Source organism: Peromyscus maniculatus, chromosome 7 (genome assembly GCF_049852395.1).
Source record: "Peromyscus maniculatus bairdii isolate BWxNUB_F1_BW_parent chromosome 7, HU_Pman_BW_mat_3.1, whole genome shotgun sequence".
NCBI lineage: Eukaryota > Metazoa > Chordata > Mammalia > Rodentia > Cricetidae > Peromyscus > Peromyscus maniculatus.
Window position 1 is genome coordinate 107000397 of NC_134858.1, and position 25164 is coordinate 107025560.

At 54.1% G+C, this 25164-nt stretch overlaps 2 protein-coding genes across 2 annotated transcripts in view; both read left to right on the forward strand.

Annotated features, from left to right (window-relative positions):
• Positions 1 to 590: 590 nt before the first annotated feature.
• Positions 591 to 11239, forward strand: Uqcrc1 (ubiquinol-cytochrome c reductase core protein 1). The gene is made up of 13 exons (XM_006978291.4): positions 591 to 744; positions 980 to 1120; positions 4422 to 4508; positions 5157 to 5286; positions 5778 to 5976; positions 6417 to 6496; positions 8145 to 8260; positions 8434 to 8577; positions 8675 to 8835; positions 8972 to 9057; positions 10201 to 10289; positions 10547 to 10622; positions 11055 to 11239. The coding sequence occupies exons 1-13, from the start codon at positions 676 to 678 to the stop codon at positions 11117 to 11119; spliced, it is 1443 nt and encodes a 480-aa protein (XP_006978353.2). The 5' UTR covers positions 591 to 675; the 3' UTR covers positions 11120 to 11239.
• A 3362-nt stretch (positions 11240 to 14601) lies between these two features.
• The window catches only part of Col7a1 (collagen type VII alpha 1 chain), a 33496-nt gene continuing 22933 nt past the window's right edge, over positions 14602 to 25164 (forward strand). Inside the window, exons 1-32 of the mRNA XM_076577073.1 lie at positions 14602 to 14692; positions 14806 to 14894; positions 15391 to 15571; positions 16156 to 16315; positions 16402 to 16495; positions 16583 to 16744; positions 16880 to 17043; positions 17120 to 17249; positions 17353 to 17469; positions 17551 to 17697; positions 17784 to 17900; positions 17976 to 18125; positions 18200 to 18328; positions 19126 to 19269; positions 19357 to 19482; positions 19579 to 19722; positions 20291 to 20410; positions 20544 to 20687; positions 21010 to 21135; positions 21229 to 21375; positions 21583 to 21705; positions 22046 to 22192; positions 22772 to 22906; positions 22986 to 23132; positions 23212 to 23348; positions 23624 to 23750; positions 23836 to 23982; positions 24070 to 24242; positions 24338 to 24373; positions 24462 to 24488; positions 24576 to 24620; positions 24691 to 24753. Of these exons, the coding sequence (XP_076433188.1) occupies positions 14807 to 14894; positions 15391 to 15571; positions 16156 to 16315; positions 16402 to 16495; positions 16583 to 16744; positions 16880 to 17043; positions 17120 to 17249; positions 17353 to 17469; positions 17551 to 17697; positions 17784 to 17900; positions 17976 to 18125; positions 18200 to 18328; positions 19126 to 19269; positions 19357 to 19482; positions 19579 to 19722; positions 20291 to 20410; positions 20544 to 20687; positions 21010 to 21135; positions 21229 to 21375; positions 21583 to 21705; positions 22046 to 22192; positions 22772 to 22906; positions 22986 to 23132; positions 23212 to 23348; positions 23624 to 23750; positions 23836 to 23982; positions 24070 to 24242; positions 24338 to 24373; positions 24462 to 24488; positions 24576 to 24620; positions 24691 to 24753 (3897 nt within the window). The 5' untranslated portion in view covers positions 14602 to 14692; position 14806. The remainder of the gene's footprint in view (positions 14693 to 14805; positions 14895 to 15390; positions 15572 to 16155; positions 16316 to 16401; positions 16496 to 16582; positions 16745 to 16879; positions 17044 to 17119; positions 17250 to 17352; positions 17470 to 17550; positions 17698 to 17783; positions 17901 to 17975; positions 18126 to 18199; positions 18329 to 19125; positions 19270 to 19356; positions 19483 to 19578; positions 19723 to 20290; positions 20411 to 20543; positions 20688 to 21009; positions 21136 to 21228; positions 21376 to 21582; positions 21706 to 22045; positions 22193 to 22771; positions 22907 to 22985; positions 23133 to 23211; positions 23349 to 23623; positions 23751 to 23835; positions 23983 to 24069; positions 24243 to 24337; positions 24374 to 24461; positions 24489 to 24575; positions 24621 to 24690; positions 24754 to 25164) is intronic.

Sequence of the window (25164 nt, forward strand, 5' to 3'; positions counted from 1 at the left end):
TGTTGGGTTTTTCATACAAATACTTTTTTTTTACACTTTGGAGACACTGTCTTACACAACCCAGAGTAGTTTCGACCTCCTTACACGGGGGTGGGTGGGTGGGTGGGTGGGGGGTGGGGGGATGTCCTCAACTCCTGATACTTCTGTGCCTCCATTTCCCAAGTGCTGACATTCAATACTACTTTGGCAATATATTATTAAACGTCTTTCAGGTCAACCATTTAAACATATTTTATTCTTTTAAACTAACTTCAGCGGCCACCTTGTTGCCAGGTCCTCACTGCCAGGCTGGTGCTTCAGACCTTGGGCTGATTCCCGTGTATTGCGCCCCCTGCCCTCCAGGCCTCGGCGCTGCTGCTGCAGGCATGCAGTGCATCCCAGGCATCCGCATTTGAAAAGAAACCGTGCACAGCGCCCCCATCAGGTGGAAGAAGGCGATGACCCGGACGGCCGGAGGGCCCGCGGCAGGTTGATGGACAGTCAGGTGGGAGGGACTCTGAGCGGCTCCTGGACCAAAGGAAAAGCAAGCATTAATTCGTGCGAATGGACCTGGTGCCCGCCAGGGGGCGACAGAGGCCCAAGCATTCCCTACAGCGCCTGCGTCTCCGCCTCAGACTCCGCCTTCTCGGTTCTGCGCATGCGTGCCGCGACTTGACGCCGACGGGGGACTAGAAGATGGCGGCGTCCGCAGTCTGCCGGGCTGCCTGCTCCGGGACGCGAGTGCTGCTCCGCACCCGCCGCACGGTGAGGTGGCGGCGGGGACGCTGGCCTGCTCAGGGGCTCAGGGCTTCCGCACGCCGATGGGGAGCCGGCTGTCAGCCGTGGCGGGCCGGAGCGGGGAGGTCACGGGGTCGGGGCCGTGGGAAGGTCACGGCGGAGGGCGGGGAGGGGACGCTTGGCTGGCTTGGGCGGGAGAGCCGGAATCCCGCTGTCTGGGGCTGGGAGAGCGGTTCCTACAGGGCCCGTCTTCTTCCTGCAGCCGGCCCTGCTGAGGCCCCCTGCCTTGCGGGGCGCCGCCACCTTCGCCCAGGCCCTCCAGAACGTGCCGGAGACCCAGGTCAGCGTGCTGGACAACGGGCTGCGTGTGGCCTCGGAGCAGTCCTCCCATCCCACCTGCACGGTGAGTGCCGCCCGCGCCCCCAGGCCGCCCGCCCGCCGTGGTTCCCGGGGTGGGCTGTGACCTTGGGCTCCTCGTGTCTGTGTTTTGGGTGGAGACTGGCCTCCTGCCGGGTGTGATCCTCTACCTGACTTCAGCCCTGCCCTCACTTCCTGCTGGCAGCCCTCCGGCCAGCATCACGATGCTTGCCAAGGCCGGGGCCCAGTTCTTTTCCAGCTTTTTGTTTCAACGGCAAGAGAGAAGTGATGATTGTCTTACAATGAAGAGAAAAATGAGGTTTCAGAGACTTTAGGTGAGCTAGGCTATATAATCTGTAGGCTAGACCAGGAAAGCACTTCCAGAAGTGCCTCTGAAGGGTTGGGAAGATGGCCCAGGGGGTAAAGTGAGGACCTGAATTTGGATCCCCAAGGTAGCGATTTGGGTCTAACACCAATACTGAGTTTGGGTGGAGACTAGTGTGTGTAGGCTTATTTTTCTTTTATGTGTATGAGTGGTTTACCCACATGTATGTATGTGTACCGTGTGTGCATGATGCCCAGCGAGGCCCAAAGAGACTTCAGGTCCCCTGGTACTGGAGTTAACAGGTGGTTGAGAGTTACCATGTGGGTGCTGGGAATTGAACCTGGGTCCTGTGGAAGAGCAGCCAGTGCTCTTAACCTCCACACCATCTCACCATGCCACATACACATATTTTTAAAAAAATTTTTTTTTCCTGTCTGGTTTTTCTGTGTAGCCCTGGCTGTCCTGGAACTCACTCTGTAGACCAGGCTGGCCTCAAATTTGGAGATCCACCTACCTCTGCCAACTGCCTGGCTCGGGCTATATGTTTTTGCTGGCTGATTCAGTTTTCCAGGGACAAAAATAATGTCTGTGATATGAATTGTCACCAAACACAGGACACGGTGGTAGGCAACCTCCTTGCTACAAGGAACCTATATAAACAGACTCCAAGAAAGCTTAGTAAATCATGCTGTGTTCCACAGACTTTAAGATACTGTGATTGTGAGGAGTTCCAAAGAAAGTATGGTGCCAGTTAAAAATCAAAGGCTGCTGTGGATCGTCATCTAAGATGGTAGACTTAAGGTGAATGTTTGGGGCTAGAGAGATGGCTCCGGGGTTAAAGTTGTTGGCTGTGTGACCACGAGAACAGGGGTGCATATCCTAGCGCCCAGATAACAAGCTGGGAGTCCTTTGGATGCCTGCAGCTCCAGTTTTGACAGATATGACAGTATCTACCTCTGTCCCCATGTACACACAGGCCCTGCACCTACACGCAGGAGCGCATGCGTCCACACGGGAAGTAAAATGCATGTTTATCTAAAATTATACTACACGTTAGTCTGAGTATCAACATCGTTTGCAAAGCATATGCAAAACTTCAGGCAGCAGTGAACAAACAATAAAAGACTCGGTCATGTGGGTAAGTAGTATGTCATAGCACACTGGGAGACTTTATGATTCTTGCATCCCAGTAATCCCAATACTTGGGAGGTGGGGACAGGAGGAGTGGGAATTCAAGGCTGTCTGAACTACAGAAGAAATTCAAGGCCAGTCTGAGCTATATGACACCCTCTCTCAAAAAAACAAAAAACATAAAAAGAATATAAGATTCACGCTCGGTAGGTAGAAGCAGGCGGATCTCTGAGTTCAAATCCAGCCATGGGTACATAGTGAAAATCCCCCCACACTCACTCCCCGATAGGGTTTTTCTGTGTAGCTTTGGAGCCTATCCTGGAACTTACTCTGTAGACCAGGCTGGCCCCAAACTCACAGAGATCCACCTGCCTTTACCTCCTGAGTGCTGGGATTAAAGACATGCACCATCACGCCCTGCGAAAACCCTGTCTTAAAAATCAAAAGGAGCCTTTGATCCTAGCACTCGGGAGGCAGAGCTGAGGCGGTTCTCTCTGAGTTGGAGGCCAGCCTGGTCTACAGAGCGAGATCCAGGACAGGCACCAAAACTACACGGAGAAACCCTGTCTCAAAAAAATAAAATTAAATTAAACAAAAATTGAAAGGAATATTGAGATTGTTATACTGGGGCAGGGTGGGAGGGTGGCTGGAGAGACAGCTCAGTGGTTAAAGCTTGTACTGTTCCTGCAGAAGACTCAAGTTCTGTTACCAGCACCCACTTCAGGTGGCTCACAACTGTCTGTAACTCTAGCTCCAGGGGATCCAACACTTCACCCAGACATACATGCAGGCAAACACCAATTCACATCAAATAAAAATAAAATCATTAAAAATCATTTAACCCCCCCCCCCCACACACACACATACAACTTCTTTGAGGTCTGAAGATGTCAGTGGTAAAGTAGTTGCTAAGCATTCATGAGGCTTTGTGTTTGATTCCCACTACTGAAGTAGGATGAAGTCTTAATGAGGCCAGACACAGTGGCATGTGCTTATAGTCCCAGATATTGAGAGGTTGGAAGATGAGGATTGTTGTAACCCAGGAGATCAGGACCAGCATAGCAACATGGTAAACTCCATGCTGAGAAGTCACTGAGCCAGTGGAGGGTCTCACTAAGAAAGTTACCTTCTCTTTGTTTTTGATACAGGGTCTCACTGTGTAGACCAGGCTGGCCTCAAACCTACCTCTGCTAGGATTAAAAGCATGTGCCACCGTTTCGGTACCATTTTAAAATGAGGACATGCCAAGTAGAAAGAATAAAACCGTCAGAACAAAGGCAAGGGATACTGTTTTGTTCTTTTTTAAGACAGGGTCTTGCTGTGTTGCACAGGCTAGCCTTGAACTCATAATCCTGCTTCTGCCTTCCAGAGTGCTGGGATTACAGGTGTGTGACATCATACCTAACTTGCATATGATTCTTAGAATATAGAAAATAGACTATGGTCTGCAAATGATGGGCTTCATGCATAGAAGAAAATTTAACTAAAAATTGTAGTTGTGGGGCCAGGTAAATGGGCACAGTTGAGAGAATAAGGCAGGGGGTGGGGGTTGGGAGGAGTTTCTGTGAGTTCAAGGCCAGATTAGGCTTCAAACCATGACAGTGCCTCAAACACCAAAAATAAACACCGAAAATGCTCCCGGTGTCTTCGATAACCATGAGGAAACCTGTGTTCAGGGAGCCGAGATGAGACGGTGTGGTTAGTCATTTGGACCTTTCCCTGTGCTGTGGGCTCGCCTGCCTCTCCCTGACTGTAGGGGTCCCAGTGGAGCACCTCTCCACATTGCTGCCGTGAGGACCTTGTGAGCCTGTGCCCAGTTAGTTACTCTGGCATCTGTGACTGGGAACTGGACTGATTTGTTGGTTCCTTTTCTTGGTGGTTTCTTGTCCAGGTAGGAGTGTGGATTGATGTTGGCAGCCGCTATGAGACTGAGAAGAACAATGGGGCAGGTTACTTTCTGGAGCATCTGGCTTTCAAGGTAAGTCTAGTGAAGTCCATGTCCCCTCAAAGACCATAATCCAAAAAATAAGTCTCCTGATTGGGGAACTTTGGGGCATAATCGCTGGTTATGCTTTCTGGAAGGAGCCGTATGGGCTTAGTTTTGTTCTGAGTGTTTACCAGATGAGTCCCTGCCTGAGGCCCCCTTCCAGATTGCAGCCCATCATAACAGGGAAGTATAGCGGCAGGGACTTGGAGGAGCTAATCACATTATATCCACAGTCGAGCAGAGAGCTTAGGCTGTTACGGGACTCTGATTATTAGATAACACGTGCTGCAGCCATGCTGAGCTGTCCCCGACTGTCTCCGTCCTTTGGCCCATGATGCTGTCTGCTCAGCTGAGGGCCTACCTAATATAATGAATAAAGACTGTTGAGGGAGGGATGTGCTGGGATTTCAACCTCTGAAGGCAGGTTCCTGTACTCTGGCTCCTGGTTTGGATTTTTTTTTTTTAATGTATACCCATGTATTTGCCTATCGCATGTCTTGGAAATGTGGTTGTGGATGGTAGTGAGTGCATATGGGTGCTGGGAATCGAATCTGCATCCTCTGCAAGAGCAGCCAATGCTCTCAACTTCTGAGCCATTGCTTCAGCCCCCTGATTGGTCCTCTTGGTGTCTCATTCCAGGGAACAAAGAATCGGCCTGGCAATGCCTTAGAGAAGGAGGTAGAGAGTATGGGTGCTCATCTTAATGCCTACAGCACTCGGGAGCACACTGCTTACCTCATCAAGGCGCTGTCCAAGGACCTGCCAAAAGGTAACACCTGGAGGAAGGTGTGAGCACAGAAGGCTAGGTCTCGGGGCTGCAGAAGTCAGGCTCCCAAGAGTTCCCAGGCTGTCCCCGGAATTGGACTCACCTGTGAGACTGTCTCCTTGTTGAAAGGCAACTAAGATGAGTGTACAGTGGTGGGAAATGTAATTCTTTAACATTTTTTTTTCTTTTTTTAATTTTATGTGTGTGTTGGTGTATGCTTGGTCAGAGGAAGCTTAACAGGAATCAGTTCTCTTTCCATCATGTGGGTTCTGGTACCCACACTCAGGTCACCATGTTTGGTGCCAAATGCCCTTACTCACTGAGTCCATCTAAGTTCTTTGATATAACTTCCCATTAGGTAGTCCAAGTTGGCTTTGAACTGTGTAGCCTGGGTGTCCTTGAACTCTTGGTAATCCTCTTATGGTCTCTCAAATGCTGAAATTAGGGTGTGCACCGCCATGCCCGGTTAACACATCCTTTCTTTCTGTGTCCAGTTGTGGAGCTCCTGGCAGATATTGTGCAGAACTGCAGTCTGGAAGACTCCCAGATCGAGAAGGAACGAGATGTGATCCTGCAGGAGATGCAGGAAAATGATGCGTCTATGCAGAATGTGATCTTTGATTACCTGCATGCCACAGCATTCCAGGGCACACCTCTGGGCCAGGCTGTGGAGGGGCCCAGTGAGAACGTCAGGTGAGAGAGAGCTGCCTGAGATTGAAATAGTGCATGTCCCCATCAGCCACATGCCGTTTAGGTTGTCTAGCGGCCTGTATTGTTTGTTTTTGTATTCCCATCTGTCCTGTGACCCTGTTGACTCTGGAGTCTTCACTTGAGTCTTGGACTCTGTTTAGGATGCCCTGACAGTCTGGGGGAGGGAACACGTAGGTGTCCCTTTTGTGTGCCACTTTGTCCTGGGTTGGGAGTGTGCCAGGAGGAGTGTACAGCAGCAGGAAACTGGTGCCCGCCCCTTCAGAGCCCAGGGTTAGCGCCCACTTTCCTCACCATGCTGCCCTATGGGTCCTGAAGGGGTTGGTGACAGAGTAGATTGAGAGGGGCGTGTTAAAGTCTGCTCTTGAGGGACACCATTCCTCCTCTCAGCTCCATTTTGTGTGACTCGGCTGCATGTCTTCCAGGAGGCTGTCTCGAGCAGACTTGACTGATTACCTCAGCAGGCATTACAAGGCTCCTCGAATGGTACTGGCTGCAGCTGGGGGTGAGTGATGGTTTGCTGAAGCCCTGGGCAGGCGGCCCAAACCTTGCCTATCAGTGCCTGCATCTCTGGTTCTGACCACAGAGGACGCTGGGAACTCTGTTCCTGTCCTGTCACTGAAGTATGTGACCCTTCTGTGCTTTGAGGTGGGCTCGGATCCCGTTGCTGCTGCCACTGGAACTGGCCGTACAGGGCCACTCCTAGTACGTGCCTCGGTTTGGCTGCCGGCCCTGCCCATGCCTCCCACCTCTCTTAGCCTCACCTAGTCCTACAGTAGCGTTTGTGGGCCAATGGAAGCCATGCCATTGAGAACCACTGACAGTGGCACTGTGGTCATGTAGATTGGATGGCGACTGGGGCCCCCTTAAAAGGGAGGCACAGAATTACAGCAGAGGTTTTAATGGGAGCTTAGAGTTAGAGGCTGGTGGGGAGCACATGTCATTGGAACAAATTTCGGAAGGTGGCAGTTGTCAGTTAGGGGACCTGAGGAAGGGGAAAGGTAGGGCCCGCCCTGACCTGGTATTACTTTAGCGCTTACTCTGCTGCTGAATGGGGTCAGAGTAGGGCAGGTTAACTAGGGACAGTGTGACAGGACCAGTGTGGATCTCAAGGAGCAAACCCAGCCATCAGACTTGGTAAATAGGTGCCTTTTACTTGGTGAGCTACTTCAGAGATTTATTTATTTACTTTGTGTGTGTGTGTGTGTGTGTGTGTGTGTGTGTGTGTGTGTGTGTGTGTGTGTGTGTGAGAGAGAGAGACTGTAAGTATGCCACAAGCATGTGGGTGCTCATGGAGGCCAGAAGAGGCTGTTAGATCCCCTGGAGCGAGTTACAGGCAGTTGTGAACTGTCTGACATTGGTGCTGGGAACTGAACCCAGATCCTCTGGAAGAGCAGGAAGTACTCTTAACCTCTGAGCCATCTCTCCAGCCCACTTTTATTTATAGTACTGGGATTGAACCTAAGGCATTGTGCATGCTAGGCAAGAGCTCTGAGAACTCAATATCCTCCCATCTGCCATTTTTTAATAATAGTTTTTCAAAGATTTAATGTGGGGGCTGGAGAGATGGCTCAGTGGTTACGATCACTGGCTGTTTTTCCAGAGAACCTGGGTTCAATTCCCAGCACCCACATGGCAGCTCACAACTGTCTATAACTCCAAGGTGGGACATCTTCACACAGACACACATACAGGCAAAGCACCAATACACATAAAATAAAAATAAATAAATTAAAAAGATTTAATGTGTATGGCTGTTTTGTTTTCCTGTATGTCTACATACCACGTGTGCCTGGTGTTTACAGAGGGCATCAGATCTGGAACAGTTTTAGATGGTTATAAACCACAATTGTAGGTCTTAGGAACAACCCCTGATCTGCAAGAACAAGAGCTCTTAACTGCTGAGCCATCTCCAGAGTCCGCACCTTCCAAGTCTGTTTTTAAGTTCAGTGTGGCTAGGACCACGGGCTGTCTAGTCCTGCACTCCTATCTTGCCTTTGAGACAGGGTCTGCCTAGGGAGCATCCTCTTCCCTCATCGTGTTCTGATGACATGTTTTCACTGATTCAGAACATAGAAGTCCTGCTCTTGTCTGATTCCTCTTACCTGTGTTTGGACTCTGGACAATTGCTAGCACCACTCTGTTCCCCACAGGAGTGGAGCACCAGCAGCTGCTAGACCTGGCCCAGAAGCACTTCAGCAGCGTCTCTCGAGTGTATGAAGAGGATGCCGTACCTGGTGCAACTTCGTGTCGCTTCACTGGCAGTGAGGTGTGCTGCCTGGTGGCAGGGTTGGTGCTCTGAGCTGGGGATCTCTGGGAGGATCCATGGTTGTCTTCATGATGTCAGATTCTCGAGGAATTGGCAAGGGTCCAGCATTTCCCATCCTTTCTGTTTACTCAGGAGGTCTAGTTTCCTGTCAGCCTTGATATGTGTTGTTTCAGATCCGCCATCGTGATGACGCCCTGCCTTTAGCCCACGTGGCCATTGCAGTAGAGGGACCTGGCTGGGCCAACCCGGACAATGTGGCCCTCCAGGTGGCCAATGCCATCATTGGCCACTATGACTGCACGTACGGTGGTGGAATGGTGAGTACTAGGAACAGGCCTGGCACCTGCCTTCAGGGAGGAGTGGAGGCTGGGGGCCACAGAAAAAAGGGGTGCTTATGACCCTTGCCTTTGGCAGCACCTGTCCAGCCCACTGGCTTCTACTGCTGTGGCTAACAAGCTTTGCCAGAGTTTCCAGACCTTCAACATCTCCTACTCTGAGACTGGGCTGCTGGGCGCACACTTTGTCTGTGATGGCATGAGCATTGATGATATGGTGTTCTTCCTGCAAGGCCAGTGGTGAGTGTCAGCTCAGTATTGCTTCTGTGTGAGCCAGGGGTGTTTGGCCGGGATAGTAGGAGGCTAAGAGACCACAGCACACGGCCTCCCCGAGTGAACATCACTTCAAACCCACTCCCCTCCCCACCCGACTTAGGATGCGCCTGTGTACCAGTGCTACAGAGAGTGAGGTGATTCGGGGCAAAAATATCCTCAGGAACGCCTTGGTGTCTCATCTGGATGGTGAGTCCTCGTCCCTGTAGTGAGGGGTGTGTACAGTAGATCCCAGTAGTGATCAGTGACTCAGGCTGTAGTGTGGCCAGGTTTAGAAAGGAGAACCTTGGCCGTGTGTGGTGTTTCACACTTATAATCCCAGCATTTAGGAGATAAGCCAGGAAGAACAAGAGGTCATGGTTACCCTTAGCTACACAGTGAGTTCAGGGCCAGACTGTAGTACATGAGACTCTGTCTTTAAAAACAAAAATACTGGGCTGGAGAGATGGCTCAGAGGTTAAGAGCACTGCTTGCTCTTCCAGAGGTCCTGAGTTCAGTTCCCAGCAACCACATGGTGGCTCACAACCATCTGTAATGAGATCTGGTGCCCTCTTCTGGCCTGTGGGGATATGTACAGGCAGAACACATAATAAATAAATCTTAAAAAAAAAAAAAATACTGGACTGGAGAGATGGCTCAGTGGTTCAGAGCACTGGCTGTTATTCCAGAGGACCTGAGTTCAATTCCCAGCAACTACATGGTGTCTCAAAATCATCTATAGTGGGATCTGATGCCCTCTTCTGGCATAAAGTTGTCCAGGCAGATAGAGCACTCATATATTAAATATATAATTTTTTTGTTTGTTTGTTTTTTTGTTTTGTTTTTCGAGACAGAGTTTCTCTGTGTAGCTTTGCGCCTTTCCTGGGACTCACTTGGTAGCCCAGGCTGGCCTTGAACTCACAGAGATCCGCCTGCCTCTGCCTCCCAAGTGCTGGGATTAAAGGCTTGCGCCACCACCGCCCGGCTTAAATAATTTTTTTAAAAAAGAAAAGCAGTGCTGGGCAAGGCTGCCCATGCCTTTATCTGCACTCTGGAGGCAGAGGCAGGCAGATCTTTTGAGTTAGAAGCCAGCCTGGCCTGCCAGCAAAGGGCCATAGCAAGACCTTGTCTCCAAAGGAAACAAGAAAAGGAGAGAGGTGGGGAAAGACGACTTTAAAGCCATACCTCCCCTGCCACCCCATGCAGATTGGAGCTTCAGGTGCAGTGGAGGTAGCCCACCACTGTGGTTGTGGCAGGTTGTTACGGAAGTGGGGTCAGAGCACGGTCCTAGAGGCATTTGTGGGTCCAAAAGTGGACTGGGCAGACCTCTAAGCTTTTCCCTTTCCCTTGAAGGCACCACCCCTGTGTGTGAAGACATTGGTCGCAGCCTCCTGACCTACGGCCGCCGCATCCCTCTGGCCGAGTGGGAGAGCCGGATTGCGGTAATTGGACCCCTGGAAGGGGATCTGGAGCCTTAGGCTGATGGACCTCTGCGGAGATGGGAGCGTCTCTGTTATCAAGGCAGCTGCCACTTGATAACAGTGGGGTGGGAGTAGTCAGAGGGTCCTGACGGCTGTGGACCAGGCAGGGAGAACCCTGCACATTCACCCTTTGGACACAGGAACAGCTCCAAAGGACAAGTAGGAAGTGTGGGTTGACTCAAGAAAATGTTCAGTGTTCTCTCTGCTTCCCTGTACAGAAAGTGGATGCCAGTATGCTGCGTGAGGTTTGCTCCAAGTACTTTTATGACCAGTGTCCAGCAGTGGCTGGATTTGGTGAGTAGTCTAGAAGACCTCTCTTGCCGTTTCCTCAGGCTGTTGTCTTGGCTCCCCTCCTGCTCCGGTCCCCCATGCCCAGCTTATACTTTGAGAAGGAAGTTGAGGTTCTCTCCAGTAACCTGGTGCCAGGGAGTTCTTTTTCAGAAAGCCTGTCCCAACAGTTCCCTGACTCCTTGCCAAGCTACTTCCATTAATACCCCACCCACCCCCAGCCCACCAGGTAACAGGTACCCTGCATGTGGGGTGGGGCTGCCCGGCCAGAGCATGAGAGGACAGGCTCAGCGCCCTGGGGAATGTGCTCTTCCCTCTTTCCCTCAAAGCCTGTCTTGTGCTGCTCTGGGCAGCCACTCTGAGCTGGGTGTGGCACAGGGCCAGGTGTCCCTGTGCAGGCCAGGCACCCCACCCTGACTCCCCACCCTATCCCCACAGGCCCCATTGAGCAGCTCCCAGACTACAACCGGATCCGTAGCGGCATGTTCTGGCTGCGCTTCTAGGCAGGAAGTCTGCTGGCAGGCAAGAGGGTGGGGCCAGGGACCCGGGTCCTCTGCCACAAACATACCATCCTGCTGCTCAGACGTTGGCAGCCAATTACCACCAATAAAGTCCTATTGAGATCTGTGTCGTTCTTTCTTCAGTATTGGCGTGGAGTCCACGGGGGAGCAAAGACTTCCTCGTGTTCCACATCCTGAGTCCTGCCTGTCTTCCCCTTGTCTCATGTGTCCTTAGCCAGGGGCAAGTGTGGAGGCTGCAGTGCAGAGGCCGGAAGCCTTTGATGCTTGAGGGAGTTCGCCCAGATGTTTCCACTCAGCTGCATGGGGGACATTCCTTAGCCAGCTTGTTGCAGGAGTGGGATGTGGGAGTTAGGGAAACTACAGCCCAGCCTGTACCCTATTGAGGTCCCAGTGTGGAAACTGGGAGCTTATGTGAGAAACTCCTCCTGAAGACACTGTACAGAGCCACCCTCTGGTGGCCTCTGTTCTTTGCTGGGATGGACTAGGAGGGGCCACTAGTGTCCCAGAGGAAGCCGCTTCAGAGTGTGTTCTGTGGGTTATAGAGAGGATAGCCCGGGGCACAGTGTTCTGATTTGGTTTCTAACTGCTGTCTGGACAGGCAAGGCAGGAATCCTTTGCCTCTATTTGCCGCTGACTCAGGCTCCAAGAATAGCCCTGAGCTCAGTGGGGCCCAAGCCCCCTCCCTCTTCTAGGTCTGTCCTAGGCAAGTCCTGAGCTGTTGGCCTAGAGGTCCCCTCCCCATTTTCTAGAGGCAGCCAGGACCTAACCCTCACCTAATAAAGCTCAAATGCTTTATCTCTCTGCTACCCCTTTGAGCTCTCCTCCTGCACTCCCCAGGCTTCTGTAAATCCCTAAGGAGGCCTATAGGAAAGGTTGGAGCAAAGGCCTGAGCCTCTGAACTTGGCTGCTGTGAATGTGAGCAGGGTTCTGGTGCAGTTTGTCCAGAGGGGCCATTCCAAGTCTCCCCAGCACCCTCTGCTTAATGTAGCCAGAAAAGCCTTGACTCGTAGACTGTCCGGTGCCATTCTCTCAGGTCATCCTGTGTGACCATCTGGAAGGGAACAGTTGGGTAGCACACAACTTAGATGGGCCCAGCCCTGGCTGTGTATGGATTCAGAGCACCCAGGGCCAGGAACGAGGGCCATGTCTGTTGTGCTCATGGAATGAGATTTGATGTCTCAAGCTAATGTCTGACCCCAAAGGCTACAGACATGCAGGACATGAGGGGGAGCTGCTGGAGTTTCTGGGCACCTTGCATTCTGAGCCAGGGCGTTTCATCTTTCCTCTAGAAACATGTCAGGCAGGTGTCCACAGGTGATTGTGAAGAAAAGTAACTTGGCAAGAGCTGTGAGTTAGCATGGGGATTTGGGCCACGTTTCTGTGGCCATCCAGGTGAGCCTGGTTATGATCAGGGCCATAGGGAGAGGTAACGTGAGATGTGGAGGTACAAGCAGGGCAGTGTTCCCAGTAGTCCTGGGAGACGACACCTGCCCAACTTTGGGAGGAATGTTGAGGTATTGGGGGTACAGTGGGATGTAGGCCCTGGTTAGAGACATGGTGCCATCTTGAGAAACATGATAAACCAGAGAAGAAAATGTCCAGGGAAGCACGAGAGGGAAAAGTTCACAGGATGGAAGAGCTGCAGGTAGTACAGGTCTCCAGTACTGTCCTAGAGCTGCAAGCCTGCCAGGATGCTCAGCCAAAGGCCCTAGAGGGCCACAGCCCTGTTCTTGCTATAGACCTAGTCGTCCCCAGCCTTCTGCCTTCTCGGTAGCCTCCTTTGACCCCACACTGAGCCTTTAGTTGAGGGGCACTTCAGATCTAGTGAGGTTTGCCTTGATGCTAAGGTGGGCCTCCTGTGTTCTCCAAAGGTCAGGCCCACATACATGTGTGTTCATACTGTACATGCCATCTATCTCCTGCTCTCACCCACCCTTGGCTGTGCCAGAGGAGACAATGGTCTAAAGGGCGGGGGTTGCCTCTTTGAGAACAGGCCTGGTTCTCTACTGCCCTCATCTGGAGCATACCTTTTAGGGTTGGGAGGCCCTGCTGAGGAGAGACCCTGACGTTGGAAACCGTTTCTGGGACCTGTAAAGGCTGTCCTGGGATAGTTGGGGAGTGGGCGTCTTCAGTGATAACAGAAGCTCCAGCTTTCCTGACAATGGAAATAGGAGTGGATGGTCTTCTGTACCCTGAGGTTTGCCCATGCTAGAAAACTCAGGCCTGGCCAGACCCAGGAGAAACAACAGAACTTCCATCCATCCCCATCTCCCCACTTAACCTGGATCTGAATGGAGCAAGGTTGCAGGGCCAAGCACCCTGGAAGCTGTCCAGCAGCAGTGGTGAATGAAGAGACACTTGCTGGCTTGTGCTGAACCATTCAGGACTGGCTAAACAAAGAAATGGCCCAAATGGGGGCTAGTTTTCTTAGGCATGTCTCTCTGTCTTGATGCCACCCACCTAGTAAACATATGTGTGTAACCAAAGACCTTAAGAAGCTGGGCTTGACCTAGGATTGGGAATGACTGTCTACAGGGAAGGATTGAGAGGGCCTCAATTAGGAAGGGAAAAGTTAGATACTTTGAGGCAATGAGGAAAGGAAACGGTCATAGGGTGGCCCCAGGCCTAGTCGGGATTGAGTAAAAAGTTCACAAGAGTATATTGAAGGAGGGGATTCCTATAAGCCAGAATGAAGGCAAGTAAATGGGGGAACCTGGCCTGAATCACGGACAGGCCCTGCTAGTGGGAACATGGGCATTAGGTGGATTCCTGAGAGCTGAGCTGTCACCATGGGTGGTCCATCCCTCCACATATGGACAGCCCTCCCTCCCTGCAAACACAGCTGGATGGCATCTGTCTAGAACTGGATCATGACATAGAGAGTGAAGGGCACTGGGATGGACAATATGAATAAGCATGACGCAGGTTCTCTCTTCTAAAGCAGGGGTGTATTGCTTAGAGTCAGCCCAAAGCGATCTGGGGTCCCTAAGATAGTCCCAGAGGCTCTCCTTTGCTGGGGGCTGCTCTGCCTGTCATAGAGGTTAGGGTGGAGGACAGGAGGTCTGCTAGACAGAAGCAAGGCTGATTCACATGATCTGCGTGTGTCAGGACCTATAGCCTGAGGCTTTGTCTGGGCACCCCCACGGATTGGAGGTGAGTCAGCTCCAGCTGCAATATGCCCGACCATCGGGCTACTACCACTATGGTCTGCAGGGACCTGTCCACATTTCAGAGAGCAGCAATGACTTCATTGGTCACCCTGACTAAAAAGCAGCCAAGACCTATAACCCTAAGTGAGATTGGGGTGCTCTCACAGCGTCTGTCAAAAAACCTGGATGATTCCCAGAAGCCATGGGAGAGGGCCTTGCACTTAAGTGCGTCATATCTTAAATCCGGTAGAAGTGGGGTGGGGGAAGCGACCTCTGGGGAGGGGAGTGAGGGCGGGCCGCCTGGTTCCCGCCTGCTGCTCCGCCTCCTGGGATCGGGGACTTTTCTCCTCTTTGCCGGCGGGATTGGGACTGGCTGCGGCTGCGGCGGGAGCAGGCTGACGGGCAGGCAAGATTAAGTCTTGGGGGGCGGGGGGGGGGGCGACTGGGTTTCCACCCGCCAAAGGCTCAGGAGACAAGGAACAGAGGTGAGGTTCCTGCCTGACGGTTTCTGTCACCCAGGATGAGGCTGCGGCTCCTGGTCGCTGCGCTCTGCGCTGCCGAGATCCTGGTGGGGGCGCCCGGAGTGTGGGCCCAGCCCAGAGATAGAGGTGGGCACCTTCCGGGGCTCTGTACCCTGTCACGCATGCATCCACTCAAACTTTATCCCTGACACTTTCCCCTCGAGGATTCCTCCAAACTCTTCATGGATGCCTCTAACTCTTCCCAGGCTCCCCGAATTCCAGTCTGGGCTCCCCAAATTGCCTCCTAGCCCGTTGGCACCCAAATTCTAGCTCCCTAGATGCATGCTGAATCCCCTGCCCTTTTCCACGCGGCAACAGTCCCTCCGAAGCTGATTTCAGCCCCAGAGCTACACCCCTGCTTGCAACCTCCTCCTCCACGGTGCTTCAGCCCTCCCTGAGAAGCTCTACTCTGAGCCCCGCTGCGGCTTCCTCCAAGGCTAGCAGGCACCCGCCTACCTGGGCTGTTTGCATAGGCAGATGAGGCCTGTTGTCCATCCAGTCCCCGAGTCCCAGGGGACTTCAGTGCCCAGAGGAGGGTGGCTGGAGTCCTAGGAAAGGTCATGATCTCTCCTCCCTGCTTCAGTGACCTGCACGCGCCTTTACGCCGCTGACATCGTGTTCTTACTCGATGGCTCTTCATCCATTGGCCGCAGCAACTTCCGCGAAGTGCGTGGATTCCTGGAGGGGCTGGTACTGCCTTTCTCAGGGGCAGCCAGTGCGCAGGGTGTCCGATTTGCCACAGTGCAGTACAGTGATGACCCACAGTGAGTAGCCGGCTTGGGGCCAGGACCGTGGGTTCCAAGACCCCTTCCTCAGATAGGAGAGAGTCTAGAAAAGGGCTTCCGGGAGCCCAGAGCCAAGACCTCCCCTGGAGAGAGGTAGGGATAACTCGGAAGAGTGTTCCTGTCCTAAAACACTTCCAAGCAGTTTCCTGGAGGGGCGGGGGTGGGGATGGACAGGATGACTGTTTTCTGATCTGGATAGAGATGGGGAATCCAGGTCAGAGTCTCCATGTTGGGGTTCTCTGACCCCTTCAGCTCTCTGCTCACCAGAGAGGCTTTCTGTCTGGCTAGTGTCCACTGTCCTACAACGGGGACCTTTCCCTTGTGATTATCTAACCAGATATCCTGTCCCCTCTAGGCTGGGAACCCCAAGAGTTCAGGGTCTGCTGAGGTCCAGCAACATTGCTCTGCTGAGCAGCACCCGAGGGATCTGCTAATGTAGACGCTTCGGTGGCAGAGGGGCTGGGATCTCAGAACCAAGGGCGCTTTCAAGACGTCTCATCCCAGGGGCCAGAGCTGGAAGAAATCATGATCCTTCTCTTTTGCTACCCCGTTTTCCCCCTCAGAACAGAATTTGGTCTGGATGCACTCGGCTCTGGAGGTGACACCATCCGTGCCATCCGGGAACTCAGCTACAAGGGTGGAAACACCCGTACAGGGGCCGCTCTCCACCATGTTGCTGACCACGTCTTCTTGCCCCACCTAACACGACCTGGCATCCCCAAGGTGTTCCCTAAACTTACCATGCCTCCAAATGTGACCCCCAAAAAAATGTCCAAAGCATCCCTGACTGGTCTTGTCGTCTATCCCAGGTCTGCATCCTGATCACAGATGGGAAGTCCCAAGACTTAGTGGACACAGCTGCCCAGAAACTCAAGGGGCAGGGAGTGAAGCTCTTTGCCGTGGGTGAGAACCCAGCTGAGGCGAGAGGTCAGTTGGAGTGGGGACCAGTCGGAGAACATGTAACTGAGCTCTGTTTGGGCATCCCTTCAGGAATCAAGAATGCTGACCCCGAGGAGCTGAAGCGGATTGCGTCACAGCCAACCAGTGACTTCTTCTTCTTCGTCAATGACTTCAGCATCTTGAGGACCCTATTGCCCCTCATTTCCCGGAGGGTGTGTACAACTGCTGGTGGTGTCCCTGTGACTCTGCCTCGTAAGTTCCTGCCCACTCTGGGGACCCTGGCCCAGGGTCCCCATCCCAACCCCAGCCTAGGAGTGCTGACTTACGTACTCCTCACCCCCACCCTCTTTCCTGATGACCTGATACTGCCCCCAACCCCATTCACAGCGGATGGCACTTCATCTGGGCCCCGGGACCTGGTGCTGTCCGAGCCAAGTAGTCAATCCTTGCGAATACAGTGGACAGCGGCTAGTGGCCCTGTGACCGGCTACAAGGTTCAGTACACCCCTCTGACAGGGCTGGGACAGCCACTGCCAAGTGAGCGACAGGAGGTAAGGCTTGTCGGCAGTGACTGGCGGCTGCTAGGTATTGACCAGACAATATGAGATGATCTCTGGCCCTGGGCAGGTGAACGTCCCAGCCGGTGAGACCAGCATGCGACTACAAGGTCTCCGGCCACAAACTGAATACCAAGTGACTGTGGTTGCCCTCTACGCCAACAGCATCGGGGAGGCCGTGAGTGGGACAGCTCGGACCAGTGAGCAATTCTGTCAACCTCTGACCCCATTCTCCTAAGCACCCAGACCCCCAAACCCCTTCCTACTTATGGCTTTACTAATCCCTGGTGGGGCCTTCCCCAGCTGCCGAGGAAGGGCTGGAGCTGAGCATCCAGAACATCACGTCCCACAGCCTCCTGGTGGCCTGGAGGAGAGTGCCAGGTGCCACTGGTTACCGTGTAGCATGGCGGGACCTCCGTGGTAAGTGAGGGGCGTGGTCTGAAAAAATGATAGCGTCCTGCATCGGTAATGCCCATTGAACCCTCTGTGGCCCCAATACAGGTGGGGTGACACAGCAGCAGGACATGAGCCCTGGACAGGGGTCAGCGTTTTTATATCACTTGGAGCCTGGCACAGACTACGAGGTGACCGTGAGCGCCCTATTTGGCCGCAGCGTGGGGCCTCCCACTTCTCTGACTGCCCGCACTGGTGAGAAGTCCGGGTCCTTTCTTCAGGCTGGGCTGGGCAGGCAGGGCAGGGTGCAGAGGCCACTGATACCCATGTGCCCTGAGCAGATCCCTCGGTTGAGCAGACCCTGAACGCTGTCATCCTGAGCCCCACATCCATCCTCCTGTCCTGGAAGTTGGTGCCGGAGGCCCGTGGCTACCGGTTGGAGTGGCGTCGTGAGGGTGGTCAGTACAAGCGGAGAGCTGGGCGGGCAGGGTTTGGGGCTTGGCTTCAGCTAAGCCGACCCCGCCATCTTGCAGGCTTGGAACCACTACAGAAAGTGGTGCTGCCCTCTGATGTGACCCGCCACCAGTTGGATGGGTTGCAGCCCGGCACTGAGTATCGCCTCACGCTCTACACTCTGCTGGAGGGCCGGGAGGTGGCCACTCCTGCAACCGTGGTTCCTACTGGTAAGGACCCTGCGGGTCTAGGTGAGTGCAGAGTCTAGCGACTCCAGTCAGCCTTACGGTCTCCTCTCGCACAGGGCCAGAGCGGCTGGCCAGTGAGGTGATGAATTTACAAGCCGTAGAACTGCCGGGGCAGCGCGTGCGAGTGTCTTGGAACCCCGTCCCCAGGGCCACTGAGTACCGCGTCACCGTGCGTAGCACCCAGGGTAAGGCCGAAGCAGCGGGAAAAGTCCCCTCATACCAGAGACCCAGCCTGCAGCACCCTCACACTGCCCCTGCTGGGTTCCTACAGACCCCTCTTTGCCCATCTACACCCTGAGAACGGTCAACCCCAGAACTGCCGCAGGGTCTGCCTCTCCTCTCCTCTACCCCAGCCCGTCTCTTGTCTCTGCAGCTGTCTGTCTCCACTCCACCCACACCCCTGCCATGGCTCATCCTTCTCTGCCACAAGCTCGGTGACCCTCCCTTCTGCGGTCCTTCTCAAGTGGGAGAAGAGGGCCCCCCTGTGGTCAAGCCAGTTGTGGCTCGAACTGGACAGAATCTGTCACAGTCTCTCGATTCTTTGCCTAGAGTGTCTCAGACTTCCATGTCCCCCCAAATCCCTGCCATTCCCACTGCCTCCCCACTAAGAGTCCTCTAAGACTAATCTCTCATGTCATGACTTCATCCAGCACTCACCTCTGTCATCCCATGTCAACGTCTATCAGCGGCTTGTCAACTTGTCCCACTGTCTCGGACTCTCCTCATACTATATCCCATGTCTCTGTCCCCTGACCCCAATATCCAGTGTCCCCACAGTGACCCCAGTTATCCTGTGTCGTCTCCAGGACTGGTCCCTTTAACCCACATCCTTTTATCTTTGTTTTCATCTCTCACTGCCCCTCACCATCCAACTTTCCATCTCCCATGAGACTCTTGGTCTTGCATCCTTGCCCATCACGGACTGCTGTTCTATATTCCTGTGTGGTACTGACCCCTGCCTGCCCGATCTGCCTTCTCTCAGGGGTTGAGCGGACCCTGTTGCTTCCTGGGAGTCAGACAGCCTTTGACTTAGATGATGTTCGAGCTGGGATTGGCTACACAGTGCGGGTGTCTGCCCGAGTGGGCACTCACGAGGGTGACGCCAGCGTCCTCACCATCCGCAGAGGTGAGCACCTTGGGAGACTTACAGGGAATGGTGATTGACTTGCTCCTATCCTCATCTTGACTCTTCACCCTTGTCTTTAATCCCCAGATCCAGAAACCCAGCTTACTGTTCCAGGACTGCGGGTTGTGGCATCAGATGCCACAAGAATCAGAGTGGCCTGGGGACCCGTCCCTGGAGCCAGTGGATTTCGGATTAGCTGGAGGACGGGCAGTGGTCAGTGAGCAGTGTGTGGATTGCTGAGAGAAGGGATCAGAGTGTGGAGGATGAAGAATAGCCAGAAACCAGGCCATCATTTCTCTCTGCTCCTAGGTCCAGAGTCCAGCCAGACAGTGACCCCGGACTCTACTGCCACCGACATCCTGGGGCTGCAGCCTGGAACGTCTTATCACGTGGCTGTGTCAGCACTTCGAGGGAGAGAGGAGGGCCCCCCTGCGGTCATCGTGGCTCGAACTGGTCAGAGCCTGACCCAGTCCCTTGGTTCTTTACCTCCAGTGTCTCTTCAGACTTCTATGGCCCTTTTTATCGCTCACATTTCCACCGCTTCTGCCCTGAGAGTGCCATTCCATCCCCGTTCCTCCTCCATCCTTCTTCATGTTCACCTGTAGCTCACCCCAGCTCCCACTGCCTTTGTTCCTGTTCCTGCTGCCCGTCCCTCAGAACCCACCACTTCCTCCTCCTCTCCCTCCTCCTCCTCCTCCTCCTCTTCCTCTTCCTCCTCCTCCTCTTCCTCTTCCTCCTCCTCCTCTTTTCCTGGACCAACTCTCCTTAGACTTCACTTGTCCTTTGCCCTCCCTGACTCCGAAAGCTTCCACAGACTCCTCTCTCAGACCTTGTCTTTCAGATGGCGCAGACTGCCTGCTCGGCCTTCCTAGGGCGCCTTTTGTCAAAACCTCCACTGCCTCCTTTGTGAGATTCCTGCCTCTTTAAACACTCACAGCCTCCCCTTACCAGATAGCTCCCCCTCTTCTCCCATCAGACCTCCTGCCTACTTTACCGGACTCCTCACTGTCTCCCTCTCCAGATCCCCTGGGCCCGGTGAGGAGAGTCCACCTGACTCAGGCCGGCAGCTCGTCTATCAGCATTGCCTGGACCGGGGTTCCTGGGGCCACAGGATACAGGGTTTCCTGGCACTCAGGCCACGGTAGGACGCAGGGATTTAAGGGGGGCCTGAGAGGCAGTTCTGAGTAGAATGGAGGATGGAGAATCTTTTGGGGGTCCAAGTGGAGCACTGGTAGCCTGGCAAGTCCTGGTGTTACCTCTATCCCCGATCCCAGGTCCAGAGAAATCTCAGTTGGTTTCTGGGGAAGCCACAGTGGCTGAAATCGATGGGCTGGCGCCAGACACGGAGTATACCGTGCGTGTGAGAACCCATGTAGCTGGTGTGGATGGGGCCCCTGCCTCTGTGGTTGTGAGGACTGGTGAGTGGACCCTGGCCAGCTGTTCTCACGCCTCATTGGCTGACCCACCCTGCTGTGTATTTCTGACTGCCCACTCCATTGCTGCTCAGTGACTTTCCTGTCCGGGCTGAACCACTCAGGGTGACTGAGTGTCTACCCGTGGTGGTGACCTCCGCCATGCCACGCTTCCCGCTTTGAAACGCTGACCTTGGCACTCTTAACCTTCCCTCCGCTGACCCGGCTGCACCACCCTCGCCTAGCCTCCATCACCCACGTCTGCCTGCCACTCCTGTCCCTGCTGGGTACCAGTGGCCCCTGACTTTCACCTTGCCTTTGTCCCTAGCCCCCGAGCCCGTGGGCAGTGTGTCAAAACTGCAGATCCTTAACGCTTCCAGTGATGTTCTACGGGTCACTTGGGTAGGGGTCCCGGGAGCCACAGCCTATAGACTGGCGTGGGGACGGAGTGAAGGTATGGCTCCGTGGCCCCGTCCTTGTCCTTCCCGGCTATAACTGCCCTCTCTGGTTATCTCCCCTAACCCTTACTCTTCACTGGCCCGCCCAGGTGGCCCTACGAGACACCAGATACTCCCTGGAAACAAGGACTCTGCAGAGATCCGAGGTCTCGAAGGCGGGGTCAGCTACTCAGTGAGGGTGACAGCGCTTGTTGGGGACCGCGAGGGTGCACCGGTCTCCATTGTCGTCACCACACGTAGGGGCATTTGGGGCTGGAGTCTCGGATTGGGGCTTCCGTCCAAGGGATGGGGCTTATGAGGCTGGACTTTGTGCCGGGATTGGAGAAGGGATCAAGGATTTAGAGTGAACCTGTGTGGGTAAAGTCTTGGGGGGAAAATGTAGCCCTTGGGATTGGTGCGGCCTATGGGGCAAAGCTTCCCTGATGGTTGTGCTTTTCCTGAAGCGCCCGAGGCTCCGACATCTCTGGAGACTCTTCAAGTAGTGCAGCGTGGGGAACACTCCTTGAGGCTGCATTGGGAGCGGGTACCCGGAGCACTGGGCTACCGTCTGCGTTGGCAACCTGAAGGTGAGAGGTGCCCTAGTGGGACCAATAGATTGGGACCAGAAGGGAGAGGGCCAGTTGGCGGAGTCATCAGTGTTGGTGGACGGAGCAGGGTGCAGGTCTGCAGGACCACAGCCAGCAAGGGCCTAGTCAACGAGGTGGGTGGGACTAATCAGCCTTGAGGGCATGCATCTGGTAGGGTCAATGAAGAGGACAGGATAAAGATGAGTCAGGAAGGTCCACCAGGAGGGTGAAACTGATCAGCAATGGTCGGTGTGGTTGGTGGGAGTCAGGTGGGTGCATCTACCACTCTTAGACTCCATCCTCCTCATAGTCCTGGTCTTTACTCTCATACTTGTCTTAGGTGGCCAGGAACAGTCCCTAATCTTGAGACCTGAGTCTAACAGCTACAACCTGGATGGACTGGAGCCAGCAACACTGTACCATGTATGGCTGAGTGTCCTGGGGCAGACTGGAGAAGGACCCCCTAGGAAGGTGTCTGCACACACTGGTGAGCCTCCCCAGAACTCTCACTGGCCTCTGGTGTGCACTTGCCCTCCTGTGGAGACCCACAGAGGTTTCTAGTGAGATCCGAACTTGCTTTACCCAGCAGGGCTGCAGAAGGGGATGACTGGACCACCAGGTGTTGGGAAGGGGCAGCACTTGGCTGTGTGGTGTGCTCTGATCTAGCAAGGGGAAGGTCTTTTGCCCCACCCCATGGCCTTGTTATAAAAAGCCCTTTGAAGAAACAGAAGGGACCGGTGAATTTTGATCCAGGTCCTCCCGAAGCTATCCTGTGTTTCTGTCTGTCTCCTCTCTGCTCTCTTTCTATCTAAAAGTTTCTTAGTCCTCTCTCCTCCTTATAGGAACCCTTTAAAAGGTGGGAGCTGGCCTCCTACACCCTCATTGATGATTTATCCTAATTTCCTGCACTCTAGACTCCTGTAGCCCTTCCTCTAAGGTCCTGGGGGAGATTCCAGCATGATCTCCCATGATGCTTCACTAGAGTGAGCCGGCTCCAGGATCTCCTCGCTCTCTCTTGCTCTTTTCATCTAGCCTCTGATCCTTTTGTCTCTGATTCCCCTTTCAGAGCCCTCTCGTGTCCTGAGCACTGAACTACGTGTGGTGGACACCTCTATTGACTCAGTGACTTTGGCCTGGACCCCAGTGCCTGAGGCTTCCAGCTACATCTTGTCCTGGAGGCCACTGGGAGGAACTGGCCAGGGTGAGGGGAAGGCCAGAGTTGGTGGGTGGTGATTGGGCCACATAGAGAAGCTCCTGTTCAACCAAATTTGCCTCTGCAGAAGTGCCTGGGGCTCCACAGACGCTGCCAGGGATCTCAAGCTCCCACAGGGTGACAGGGTTAGAACCTGGTATTTCCTATGTCTTCTCTCTGGCACCTATCCAGAGGGGTGTACGAGGTCCTGAGGTCTCTGTCACACAAAAGCCAGGTATGGAAGGAACAGTGGGAGAAGCCTGAGGGGATCGTGTCATGGCTAATGAAGGAAGTCACTCTGTTCTTTTGTTCAGTGTGTCCCCATGGCCAGATGGATGTGGTGTTCCTGCTGCATACCACTCGAGACAATGCTCACAATGCAGAGGCTGTAAGGAGGGTCCTGGAGAGGCTGGTGTCTGCACTCGGGCCTCTTGGTCCACACGCTGCTCAGGTTTGACTCTAAAGACAGCCAGACTCCACCCGTCCCTGTCCCTCCTTCCTCCCCTTTGCAGGCTCCTCACCAGTCAACAATTCTCCACCCCTCTGGGGGTTCAGGCTCCTGATCACCTCACCCGCTGGATGACTCCCTATCCTATCAAAATTAAGGACCCCCTCATTAGCGATTCTGGATTGGTTATACCTCCCATGTCTTTTTCTCCAGACTCTGAGTACCCCTGTCCTGCTCGTCATTCCTTCCATGTTCTTTCTATGTCTGCTCCCACCCAGGTTGGCCTGCTGACCTACAGTCACCGGCCCTCCCCATTGTTCCCACTGAATAGTTCCCACGATCTTGGCATCATCTTGCAAAAGATCCGGGACATCCCGTATGTAGACCCAAGTGGAAACAACCTAGGCAAGTGCCGCAAAGGTCATGGACTCCTGGGGCTTCCCCATCAGGAGCTCAGTATCTCGGGGTTCTGACACACCCTTCTTCCCAGGCACAGCTGTGATCACAGCTCACAGCCACCTCTTGGCACCCAACGCTCCTGGTCGCCGTCATCAAGTGCCAGGGATAATGGTCCTATTAGTGGACGAGCCACTGAGAGGGGACATATTTAGTCCCATTCGTGAGGTCCAGGCTTCTGGTGAGCTGTGGGGCTGATGGCATGGGGCCTCGGGAGTAGGGGTGGCCCCAGTGAGATTGTCATGTAGGTTGCTGGATCTCTTCTTAGGGATCAAGGTGATGATATTGGGCTTGGCGGGCGCTGACCCAGAGCAGCTGCGACGCTTGGCACCAGGCATGGACCCCATCCAGAACTTCTTTGCCATGGATAACGGCCCAAGCTTGGACCGAGCAACCAGTGATCTGGCAATAGCCCTGTGTCAGGCAGCTGTGACCACACAGGTTTGGACAAGGCCTCTGAGGACTGATGGTGGACAGGGGACCTAGGGGTTCTCTTAGGAGAGCTTCCTGATCTCAAAGAGCCTCTTTGTCCGCAGCCACAACCGGAGCCCTGTGCTGTGCATTGTCCAAAGGTAGGTGGCCAGGGCTGAATGAGTGAGTGGGCAAAGGCCACATCTAAGGCTGGGTATTCTTACCCTCCCCTGACATGTCTTTGCCTAGGGTCAGAAGGGGGAGCCTGGAGTGACGGTAAGCAACCCTGTGGAGGCAAGCAGACTGGGAATCAGTGGGGCAGCGTTGGTTGACCGCACAGGACTCACTGGCCACCCCTTTTAGGGACTGCAAGGACAAGCTGGACCTCCTGGTCCCCCTGGTCTCCCGGTGAGTATCTCTCCACACCCGCCCCTACCCTAACTGGATTACGGCCTCCTAACCGGCTCTCCTCACTCAGGGCAGGACCGGTGCTCCCGGCCCACAGGGCCCCCCTGGAAGTACCCAGGCAAAAGGCGAGAGGGTGAGTGTGGAGGTCATGGAGTGTCTCCAGGGTGCCTCCTGCTAGTGTTCTCAGAGCGGGTAGAGAAAGGGGAAGAAGCGGAGGCAGAGCCACAGGGTGAGCTGGGCACATACACTTAACACCCAAGAAGCAGAGGCAAGAGGAGCCAGAACTTTGCGGCTAACCTAGACTGTACAGCACGTAAATAAAGAAATACCCACAGAATATTCTTCGAAGCCACCAGGTTAGGCAGAGGTTCTGGAGTGGAGAGGGTAAAGGGGCTTTGAGATGCCCTGGGAGGCTGGGCCTCTGCCTCTTGACTGCCTGGGATTAGGCTCCGCTCAGTTTGGTAACACCACTTCTCCGCCCCTCTGCCCACCTCTGGTAACACTTGGGAGCCTGAGGGTGGAGCCATGGTTGATAGAAGAGGGC

Bases quoted from the DNA above. Each gene is read 5' to 3' on its own strand.
- Uqcrc1 (XM_006978291.4), top strand. From the start codon at position 676: ATGGCGGCGTCCGCAGTCTGCCGGGCTGCCTGCTCCGGGACGCGAGTG. The intron at 9,058-10,200 runs GTGAGTCCTCGT...TTTCCCTTGAAG, and splicing joins CTTGGTGTCTCATCTGGATG to GCACCACCCCTGTGTGTGAA. The intron at 10,290-10,546 runs GTAATTGGACCC...TTCCCTGTACAG, and splicing joins AGTGGGAGAGCCGGATTGCG to AAAGTGGATGCCAGTATGCT.